The 11798-nt window shown below is 45.2% G+C and overlaps 1 protein-coding gene across 1 annotated transcript in view; it reads left to right on the top strand.

Moving 5' to 3' along the window:
• Positions 1-11798, top strand: part of Ccz1 (CCZ1 homolog, vacuolar protein trafficking and biogenesis associated) — a 35165-nt gene continuing 23367 nt past the window's right edge. Inside the window, exons 1-6 of the mRNA XM_004666353.3 lie at positions 1-138; positions 1155-1346; positions 2419-2496; positions 3038-3085; positions 4554-4637; positions 7218-7393. Of these exons, the coding sequence (XP_004666410.1) occupies positions 28-138; positions 1155-1346; positions 2419-2496; positions 3038-3085; positions 4554-4637; positions 7218-7393 (689 nt within the window). The 5' untranslated portion in view covers positions 1-27. The remainder of the gene's footprint in view (positions 139-1154; positions 1347-2418; positions 2497-3037; positions 3086-4553; positions 4638-7217; positions 7394-11798) is intronic.

Raw genomic sequence — 11798 nt, 5'->3', positions numbered from 1 at the left:
GGCACCCGAGGTGGGGGCCGGCCCGTTATGGCGGCGGCGGCCGGGACGGGGACCTGGGCGGCTCAGGAGAAGCAGTTCCCGCCGGCGCTGTTGAGCTTCTTCATCTACAACCCGCGCTTCGGGCCGCGCGAGGGAGAGGTAAAGCGGAGGCGGCTAGGCCGGGCCGGGCGGGCGGGGGAAGCGGCTCCGGCCCCTCTGCCCGCTCGCGCGACGCGGACGGAGCTGCGCTGTGCCGGCTGCAAGCGGCGGGGGACGAGGACGGCGGGCCGGTTGGGTTAATCGCTGCCCACGGGGTGAGAGATCCGCCCGTTGAGAGGTGTGCCAGCCGCAGCGGGGGTACAGCCCGCCCAGAGCTCAGCACATCACAGTCCTTCATATATTTTATTTGTTTTATTTATTTATGAGAGACCGAGGCAGTGAGAGAGAGAGGAGCGAATGGGCGCGCCAGGACCTCCAGCCACTGCATCTGACTTACGTGGGTCCTGGAGAGTCGAACTGGGATCCTTTGGCTTTGCAGGCAAACGCCTTAACCCCTCTTCAGCCCCGGCCCTCCTCCCACCCCCCAGTCCTTTTGAAAGCGCCTGTCAAGTCCAGTTGCCTCAGGACCAGCTGGGCTTCGCTGGCCGCGAGCTGTTTTCTTGTGCACGTGTGAACACCCGCCTATCTTTTTTTTTTTTTTTTGAAATTATTATTTTATTAAACTTAGTTATTTTGCAAATAGAACGGGCGCAGCAGGGCCCTCCAGCCGCTCCAAACGTATATGGCACTTTGCGCATCTGGCTTTATGTGGGTCCTGGGGAGTCGAACTTTTTGGCTTTGCAAACAGGTGCCTTAACCGCTAAACCATCTCTCCAGCCCAACACTCTCTTGCAGCCTATCGCAGCTCACACGGAAAGAAAAGAAAGATCTCTCATTAAAATGGTCTTGTACTGCTTTGGTGGACTGTTATTTAGTGAATATCACAATTGTCTTTCAGAGTGTTGGGCTCCGTCATCGTCGTATTTACACAATGATGACAATTCCTGGTTTTCTGAACAAGGGGATTTTGGTTTTGTGTTTAGTGTATATGATCAAAGAGGTGGACGTTGAACTTAACACTTTGAGATGCAGAAATGCTTATGTTAATATTGTGTCTATGTTTCTTCATACCTTAGGAAGAAAATAAAATTTTGTTTTATCATCCAAATGAAGTAGAAAAGAATGAAAAAATTAGAAATGTTGGCCTCTGCGAAGCTATTGTACAGTTTACGAGGACCTTTAGCCCGTCAAAACCTGCAAAATCCTTACATACACAGAAGAATAGGCAGTTCTTCCATGAACCAGAAGAAAATTTCTGGATGGTCATGGTATTTACATCTTTATACCTTGAGTTGTGTAGTACAGTCCTGGGTGATCTTTACTGTTGGAAATTGTAGGAAAAAAAGACTGCAATTTAACAGCAAATTCCTCCTCAGCTTGGAACTGTTTTGGGGAATTGCGATTCTGGCTGGGGATGTAGCTCAGTGGTAGAGCGCTTACCTAGCTAGCATGCACAAATCTCTGGATTTCGGCTGCAGCACCACAAACACACAAAAGAAATTATGTTCCGGGTGGCATAACATGTTAGATGACCTATTCTAGTTTTGTTACTGGGGATAAAACCCAAAGGCAGACATTCTACCACTGGACTACATCCTCAGCACCAGATTTGTTTTAAAAATATTTTTATTTATTTATTTGCAAGCAGATTGAGAAAAACAGAGAAAGAATAGGCATGCCAGGACTTCTTGTCACTACAAATGAACTCCAGATGCATGTGTCACTTTGTGCATCTGACTTTATGTGGGTACTGGGGAACTGTGGGCCAGCAGGATTTGCTGCTTGAACCACCTGCCCAGCTCCAGCACTGGATTTTTTTTTTTTTTTTTTTTTTTGGTTTATCCAGATTGAGTCTCACTCTAGACCAGGCTGACCTGGAAGTCACTGTGTAGTGTCAGGGTGGCCTCAAACTCACCATGAACCTTCTACCCTAGCCTCCCGAGTGCTGCTACTAAAGGCATGGGCCACCATGCCCAGCTCAGAATTTTGAAATTAAGAGAATATTAAGAGCCACGTGTGGTGACTCACACCTGTAATCTCAGTACTCATGGATGCTGGGGAAGGAGAATTGTGAGTTCCAGGTCAGCCTAGGCAACAGAGTGAGACGCTGCCTCAAAAAAAGAAAAAAAAAGCCAGTTGTGGTGACGCATGCCTTTAACTCCAGCACTGGGGAGGCAGAGATAGAAGGAGCACCATGAGTTCAAGGCCACCTGAGACTACGTAGTGAATTACAGGCCAACCTGGGCTAGAATGAGACCCTACCTCAGAAACCCAAAGAAAAAGCAAATAAAGATATTTGATCAAGCTCATTGTGTAATTTCAGTTTATTAAACCTTGTAGGTTGTTCGGAACCCTATCATTGAGAAGCAAAGTAAAGACGGAAAGCCAGTTGTGGAATATCAGGAGGAAGAACTATTGGTAAGATGTCATTTCTTACCCCAAGTTTTTAGGGGAAAGTATTTCTGAGTATGTTGAGTGTCTTAGACTTAAACTAGGTAGCTTTCACAAAAGTTTCCCAGGGTATGTAGGAATGCCTTATGTCTGTTGTTTACATTAGCAGTCTTTAAAAATGTCCAAGAGGGCTGGAGAGATGGCTTAGTGGTTAAGCGCTTGCCTGTGAAGCCTAACGACCCCGGTTCGAGGCTCGGTTCCCCAGGTCCCACGTTAGCCAGATGCACAAGGGGGCGCATGCGTCTGGAGTTTGTTTGCAGAGGCTGGAAGCTCTGGCGCGCCCATTCTCTCTCTCTCCCTCTGTCTTTCTCTCTGTGTCTGTCACTCTCAAATAAAAATAAAATTAAAAAAAAAATGTCCAAGAACCCTGTCTCACTGATACTTTGCACTGACTGTGCTAAAGTAGGCTTACTGGCTCATTTATGGTCCTTGCATGGCTTTGTCAAAACTCTGTGTACCTTCACTGCACCCTTGAGTCAGGTGAGATCTGTGCTGTTTTCATTTGTAGGACAAGGTCTACAGCTCAGTGCTGCAACAGTGCTACAGCATGTACAAGGTAAGCACAGCTGTGCTTCTTCCCCAAACCCCTCTTAGAGGTTCAGGGATTGTTTTAAAAGTCTTTTTTTTTTTTTTTTTTTTTTGAGACAGGGTCTCCCTGTAAAGTCCAGGCTGGTCTCCCAACGCACTCTCTTTCTATTTTTGTTTTTTGAGGTAGGGTCTCACTCTAGCACAGGCTGACCTGGAATTCACTCTGTATTCTCAGAGTGTCCTCAAACTCATGGTGATTCTCCTACCTCTGTCTCCCAAGTGCTGGGATTAAAGGCATGCACCACCACACCCAGCTCCAGTTTACTCTCTTCCTGCCTTGGGCCCCTGAGTGCTGGGATTATAGTCATGTGCCACCATGTTCTGTACTAATACTGAGGTTTGGCCCTAGGCTAGTATGGTAGGTAGGTGCTCTACCACTGAGCTGTATCCTTATTTTGAGACAGGATCTTACTGGGTTGCCCCAAGTGGACTTGAACTGACTCAGTAGCTCAGACAGTGCTTGAACGTGGAGTCTTCCTGCTTTAGTCTCCCCAAATTCCGGGATTACAGCCATGTGTACCTACCATGTATATCACACCTTTCTTCGGAAAGTCCATCTTAAAGTTTTTATTTACTTATGTGCAATCAGAGGGAGACAGAGAGAATGGGTGCATCAAGGCCTCTGGCTGCTGCAAATGGACTCCAAATGCATGTGCCACTTTGTGCATCTGGCTTTATTTGGGTACTGGGAAATTGAACCCAGGTTGTTAGGTTTGTTAGGCCTTAACCACCGAGCCATTTCTCCATCCCTAAAAGTAAATCTCAAAAGACTGCAAGGTCATCTTGTACTAGGAATATGTCCCCACTGGACAGCAGTGAGCCCATGTTCCCAAGGATCATACAGACTGTAGATATTTTCCTGAGATAAAAAGCCCGGTGGTATTATATAAATTGAAACTTTAGCCTAACCTGAAAAGTTAAAAAGTATACTTGCTGAGCATGGTGGCACATGAATCTCTAGTTGCAGCTGTCTGGGTGACTGGTGCAAAATTATCACTGCCTGGACTACATAGAGACCCTGAAATTAGTAAAGTGTAATTAGGCAGTATGATAAAAAATGACAGCATTAGCTGAGTGTGGTGGCGCACGCCTTTAATCCCAGCCCTTGGGAGGCAGAGGTAGGAGGAGTGCTGTGAGTTCAAGGCCACCCTGAGACCACATAGTGAATTCCAGGTCAGCCTGAGCTAGAGTGAGACCCTACCTTAACCCTCCCACCTCCCCTCCCCCAAATGACAACATCACTGAACAGTGTGATTTTTGTCAAATTATTTTATAATTTGGGCCTTCTCATGTGAATGGTTTCTACATTTAAAAGGAACAGGGACAATATTAATGAATTTAATTAGAAAGAAATAAAGAACTTGTTATGGTGAGACATTGAGTGGCATAGGACATTGACTTTTTTTTTTTTAATCCACAATGTTTCATACCATTAGCTTTTTAATGGGACATTTCTGAAAGCCATGGAAGATGGAGGTGTCAAGCTCTTAAAAGAAAGATTAGAGAAATTCTTCCATCGGGTAAGTGTTGTGAATTTTATGTATAATGTTTGTAGTATTCCACCAGATCTTTATTTTAGTTTTGGTTTTCCGAGGTAGGGTCTCACTCTAGCCCAGGCTGACCTGGAATTCACTTTGTAGTCTCAGGGTGGCCTTGAAGTCATGACAGTCCGCCTACCTCTGCCTCATGAGTGCTGGGATTAAAGATGTATGCCACCACACCCATCTCAAAAAGAATTTTTTTTTTAAGAGAGAGAATTTGCTAGCTGGGATGTCTAGCCACTGCAATTGAATTCTCAGTGAATGCTTCATTTTGTGCACATGTGCAACCTTGTGTACATGTGTCACCTTGTGCATCTGGCCTAATGTTGGGTTCTGGGGAGCCAAACCTGGGTCCTGAGGCTTCACAGGCAAGTGCCTTAACAGATTAGCCATCTATCCAGCCCTAAAAAACATTTCTTTGAGACAGGATCTCGCTATGTAGCCCTGGCTGGGCTCAGACTAACAGTAATCCTTCTGCCTCAGCCTCCCAAGTGCTGAGATTCCCGACATGAGACACTACACCTGGCTGAGTTGCATATTCCTAGGGGCTGGTTCTGTCCTCTAGGCATAATCTATACTGACTCAAGGAAAAAGGTTTTGGCTATGACACAGACTTGGTCACATTAGTATGATTTGTCCCAATGGATAATGTTTTTAAGTAGTTGCTACCCTCTTTCATTATATATTGAGCTTGCATCCTTGCCCCAACCTCTCTCAAATTCAGTTTATGTTAGTGGAATAATTATCAGTTTATTTTCTTTCTATAATAATCTCTCATGTCTAGTTTTTTTAAATATTTATTTATTTATTTACAAGCAAAGTGAAATAAAAGCGAGACAGAGAATGGGTTCACGAGGGCCTCCAGCCACTGCAGATGAACTGTAGATGCATATGCACTTGTTTGGCTTTACTTGGGTACTGGGGAATCAAACCCAGGTCATTAGGCTTTATGGGCAGGCCCCTTAACTGCTGAGCCATCTCTCCCAACTCCTCATGACTATTTTGAACTCACCTTTTCTCTCTAAAACAACTTTGGTATTTAAAATTTTTTTGTTTATTTTTATTTATTTATTTGAGAGTGACTGACAGAGAGAAAGAGGCAGAGAGAGAGAGAGAGAATGGGTACTCCAGGGCCACCAGCCACTGCAAATGAACTCCAGATGCGTGTGCCCTCTTGTGGATCTGGCTAACGTGGATCCTGTGGAATTGAGCCTCGAACCAAGGTCCTTAGGCTTCACAGGCAAGCGTTTAACCACTAAGCCACCTCTCCAGTAAACTTTGGTATTTTACTTCCTGTGGTGGTGCTAGGGATGGAACTCAGGGCCTTGACATGTTAGACAAGTGCTGCTGCATGTAGCTGGCTTTGATTTCTGTTTGTTTTGTCTCTCTCTCTTTTTTTTTTTTTTTGGTTTTTCGAGGTAGGGTCTCACTCTGTTCCAGGCTGACCTGGAATTAACTCTGTCATCTCAGGGTGGCCTTGAACTCATGGCAATCCTCCTACCTGTGCCTCCCGAGTGCTGGGATTAAAGGCGTGCGCCCCCACGCCCGGCACTTGTCTCTTTTTTTTTTTAATTTTTTAAATTTTTATTAGCATTTTCCATGATTATAAAAAAAAAATCCCATGGTAATTCCCTCTTGTCTCTTTTTTCTTGAGGTAGAATATCACTCTAGCCCAGGCTGACCTGTAACTCCCTATGGAGTCTCAGGCTGGCCTTGAATTCATAGCTATCCTCCTACCTCTGCCTTCCGAGTGCCTAGCTTGTTTTTAGTCTTTTAAAAAGCTTATTATTTGGATTGGAGAGATGGCTTAGTGGTTAAGACGCTTGCATATGAAGCCCGAGGGTTCAAGTTTCATTTCCCAGAACTCACATAAGCCAGACACAAGCAAGTGCCTTTAACTACTGAGCAATCTTCCCAGCCCCAACCTTTTTTTAAAAATTACACATGTGTATGTGTGCTTATGTGTATGTGGTGTGTAGACATGAACACACTCCATATAGAAGCCAGTAGAACATCGGGCATCTTCTTTTGCTCTTCCACATTGTTTCCTTGACATGCTGTGTCTCTAGCTGAGCCTGGAGCTGCTGTATTTTTTTTTTAATCAGCAAGCCCCAGTGATTCTCTTATCTCTACCTCCCTCAGGACTGGCATTACAGGCCTGTAACCTGGGTGCTGAGGATTGAACTTCTTTTCCTCGTGCTTGCATTGCAAGCGCTCTTACCCACTGAACCATCTCCTCAGCTTCAGGTTTCAGCCTTTATATTTTGAAATTGGTATTGATTTTGAATCCAATTACCCATGACTTACCTACTTGCTGGACTTATAGTGTTACTGGAGTGTAACTGTACCGTCAATATTAGTTTTACCATGAGACTGATTCTTTTCAGTGTTTAAAAGACTACTAGGTTAAGTGGGGGGGGGGGGGGAGGGAATTACCATGGGATTTTTTTTATAATCATGGAAAATGCTAATAAAAATTTTAAAAAAATTTTAAAAAAGACTACTAGGTTGAATGTACTGTTAAAATTAATAAGTTTTATACTTTATTTTTTCCCACAGTATTTGCAAACACTACATTTACAATCATGTGACCTGCTTGATATATTTGGTGGAATCAGCTTCTTTCCATTGGATAAAATGACATATTTGAAAATCCAGTCCTTTATTAATAAAATGGAAGAAAGCCTAAATATAGTCAAATACACTGCGTTTCTCTACAACGATCAGCTTATCTGGTAGGTACACCCTGAGTCACACTCGGAGGAGGTCAGAGTAATTGAAACACAGGAACTGACAACAGGGGCATTGTCAAAATAAGAGCAAGGATTATGTAGAACAAATCTAGGGTAATAAATGATTAAAATTACCAAACAGGAGAGTTTATAACTAGAGCCATAGCAAATGGAGAAAATGCCCATGTCAGCTAAGACTTAGGAATTGTATTTCTTTTTTTTTTAATTTTTATTAGCATTTTCCATGATTATAAAAAAATATCCCATGGTAATCCCCCCCCCCACTTTCCCCTTTGAAATTCCATTCTCCAGGGAATTGTATTTATTTATTTATTTATTTATTTATTGGCTTTTCAAGTTAGTTTCACTGTAACTTAGGCTGACCTGGAACTCACTATGTAGTCTCAGGGTGGCCTTGAGCTCACTGCAATCCTCCTATGTCTGCCTCCCGAGTGCTGGGATTAAAGGGGTGCACCACCACGCCTGGCTTGGAACTGTATTTTTTATTTTGGTGTCTTCCAATGATCTTGAAGAAATGATAAAGTAAATGTGGACAGCATCATCTTTCATACATTTTTTTTCTAAATGTATGTGTTCCATGTGTGAGTGCAGTTATACGCATGTCTCAGCACATGTGTGGAGGTCAGAGGACAACTGTGGGTGTTGGTCCTCACCCTCCTCCTTGTTTGAGGCGGAGTCTCATTCACCTGTGTGTCTGCTAGGAGGCGTGGCCTGTGGTCTTCCAGGAGATGTCTCCAGTAGCAGTGTAGATGCCTGCACTGCAGCAGTGGGCTTCGTGCGGGTTCTGGGGATGTGAACTCAGGTACACACGGTGCTGTAGCAAAAGATTATCCTGAGCTACCCACTCCACACTCCTTCCTACTCCTTAATTTTATTTATTTAGTTAGTTAGTTATTTATGTGAGAGACAGACAGAAAGACAAGATAGGCAGATAGAAAAAGAGAATGGGCATGCTAAGGCCTTCAACCACTGCAAATGAACTCCAGACACATGCACCACCCTCGGCATCTAGCTTATGTGGTCCTGGGTAATCAAACCTGAGTCTTTTGGCTTCACAGGCAAGCACTTTGACTGCTAAGCCATGTTGCCATGTCCTCAGCCCACCCTCCTCTTTTTTTTTTTTTTTTTTTGGAGAAAGGCTCTTGTATAATTAGGGTGGCCTAAAACTTGCAGTTCTCTTGCTCCAAACTCCCAAGTGCTGAAATCACAGACTTTGCCACTATACCCAGTTTTCATACTTTTTTGTTGTTGTGTTTTGTTTTTCAAGGTAGGGTCTCGCTCTAGCCCAGGCTGATCTGGAATTCACTCTGTAGTCTCAGTGTAGTCTTGAACTCGTGCTGATTCACCTACCTTGGCCTCCCGAGTGCTGGGATTAAAGGTATGAACCACCATGCCCAGCTCATGCTATTTCTTTTAAGAGGCTAAATTGGCTGGAGTGATGGCTCAGCAAGTGAGTGCTGACTGTACAAGCTCGAGGATCTGAGAAGGCCTGAGACACCTGAGTTTGATTTCCCACGCAGACACAGCCATATGTGTCTGTAATCCCAGTGCTGTGGGGGTGGAGCCTGCAGCCCTGCAGAGCTCACTGGTCAGGTTCAGTGGCAAGGCTGTGGCCTCTGGGCTCCTTAGTTGGTTACAATTGTCATCAAACTAAATTTGTGGGAACAAAAGCACACTTCTTTTTAAGAAAGTGGAAGTGTGGGGCTGGAGGGATGCCTTAGTGGTTGAGGTACTTGTCTGCAAAGACAAAGGACCCGGGTTCAATTCCCCAGGACCCACATAGGCCAGATGTACAAGGTGGCACATACATCTGGCATTTGTTTGCAGTGGCTGAAAGCCCTGGCATGCCCATTATCACCCTCTACCTCTCTCTCTCTTAAATAAATAAAAGAAAAAAGAAAAATGGAATTGTGTACAAAGACTGTTTATTTTTATTTTTATTTATTTATTTTTTTTGGTTTTTCGAGGTAGGGTCTCACTCTGGCTCAGGCTGACCTGGAATTCACTATGTAGTCTCAGGGTGGCCTCGAACTCTCAGAGATCCTCCTACCTCTGCCTCCCGAGTGCTGGGATTAAAGGCGTGCGCCACCACGCCCGGCCAAAGACTGTTTAAATGCCATCAGCTATCTGAGATTAACCTCTGAATGAGCAGATAGCACAGAGCCCATGTGATCCCAGAGTCATTGGTAGGTAGCTCAGCCTGTCAGTTGTAGCCCAGACCTCATTGAGACAGTGGCTGTCTAGTAGCTTTTCTGGACCCACCTTCTTTTTTAAAATATTTATTTTAAGATTTATTTTTATTTTTTTGAGACAGAGAGAGTGAGTGAGTGAGAATAAGCATGCCAGGGTGTCCAGCCACTGCAAAGCAACTCCAGACACATGCACCACCATGTGCATCTGGCTTACATGGGTCCTGGGAAAATGAACTGCAGTCCCTTGGCTTTACAGGCAAGAGCCTTAACCGCTAAGCCATCTCTCCAGCCCTGGAACTACCTTCTTAAATTCAGGTGTGTGGCATATTTTAGCAGGAAAAAATTAATTACCCTGAAACCTGTCCCTCCCTTGCCAAAATACTGTACCTCTGTTTTTTTGTTTGTTTTTTCCAGGTAGGGTCTCACTCTAGCCCAGGCTGATCTGGAACTCACTATGTAGTCTCAGGGTGGCCAGAAACTCACAGCGATCCTCCTACCGCTGCCTCCTGAGTTCTGGGATTAAAGGTGTGCACCACCATTCCCAGCTTTATAGCTCTTGTTTTAGGAAGCGAAACTGGATAATGTGAAGAAACATGAACGAATTACTAAACAACATAAACTCCATGTTTCCATATGGACTTTGTCTCCCATGAAGACAGCAAAACAAATTCCAAATGCAAATTTACCTACTTTTCAATTTAACAATGCAAGTGTATGCCATGTCAACCTTCCTCGAGTTTCTTTCTGTGACAGTCACCCCATGTTACCAACATAAGACGATGCTGCTGTGAAGGGTAGGAGGTGAAGAGTAGCCGTGCTTCTACAGGACGGCTGTGGAGGGTGTAGCCCCTCCAAAGATGAAGTTAGCATGGGCACTGCAGAGTTCTGGCTGGAGGCGATGAACCGCCATGGCCCATGGTCTCATCCCCACTCAGAGAGGGGGCGCTCAGAGGCTCATCTTCAAGATGGTTCACAGCCCCTGGTGTCGGTACAGACTCTGAGAGTGATGAAGGAAAGGCCCAGAGCCAGAGGGTCCTCCCTGACCTCAGCAGCATGTGCTAGCCTGGTTGGACTGTGGAAGCCTACATTTCAGTGGCTACCTGGTGTCCAGTTCAAGGACGATCCTGTTCACGTTACCAGATTTGCAGATGGCATCCCCTGGAGTAGAGCAGTGCGTCACTCGGGTAGATCCAGGGTGCATATGAGGAGTGGGTGGTCCAGGAAATAGCAACAAGAAGCCTTAAGAAAAACAGCACATTTTCTCGCTCTTTAAAATTTTTTTAGCAAGTGCTGTATGTATGCATGTTTATATGTGTGCGGGTGCGTGTGTATGTGCAGGTATGCATGCACATGTGCAGGTGGTGTAGAGGCCCGAGATTGACTTGGAGTGTTTCCCTCAGTTGCTTCCTACTTTATTTTGAGACAGGGTCTTGTGCACTGCTTTGGCTAGACTAGCTGGCCAGCAAACTCAGGATCCTTTTGTTTCCACCTGCCCAGCAATGGGGTTACAGGTGTGCCGTGCCTGGCTCTTTACATGGGTGCTAGGGATCCAAACTGGTCCTCATTCTTGAATTGCAAGCACCTCACCCAGCCCCAGAACAGCACATTCTAAGAGGCAGTGGCTTACTCCAGAGTTGGTCTGTTTAAGCCAGAAGGAATTGTGCTTGACGAGTGGAGTGCATTTACCACTTCACAGATGTTTTGATGTCGTGACTGAGTAGAAGCATCTGTGCCGGCACACTGCCAGGGTGTAGCCGAAATCAGCACTCGCTCATTGCTGGTGCTCAGCTCACAGCAAGCAATGAGTAGGGATATCTTAGGATTCTGTTGATGATCTGCTTACCAGAGGACTTGGTTTTGCATCCACCATTGCTGGGGGTAGGTCGTTACTGTGTGGAGGCGCCAGTGACTTCCTCACTTGGTTCTTGCTCTGCAGTGCTGGACGCTGAGTCCAGGGCCTCAGCTCAGGTGAGGCGGGTTCTCAACTGTCAAGCTGTAGCCAGGCCCCACAGTTCACCGAGCCAGTGTTCTGGCCAGTGTTTTGTTTTGTTTTGTTTTGTTTTTTTGGTTTTTCGAGGTAGGGTCTCACTCTGGTCCAGGCTGACCTAGAATTAACTCTGTAGTCTCAAAAGTGGCCTTGAACTCATGGGGATCCTCCTATCTCTGCCTCCCGAGTGCTGGGATTAAAGGCGTGC

This window comes from Jaculus jaculus, chromosome 2 (genome assembly GCF_020740685.1).
Source record: "Jaculus jaculus isolate mJacJac1 chromosome 2, mJacJac1.mat.Y.cur, whole genome shotgun sequence".
NCBI lineage: Eukaryota > Metazoa > Chordata > Mammalia > Rodentia > Dipodidae > Jaculus > Jaculus jaculus.
This window is presented reverse-complemented; position numbering and strand designations above follow the sequence as displayed.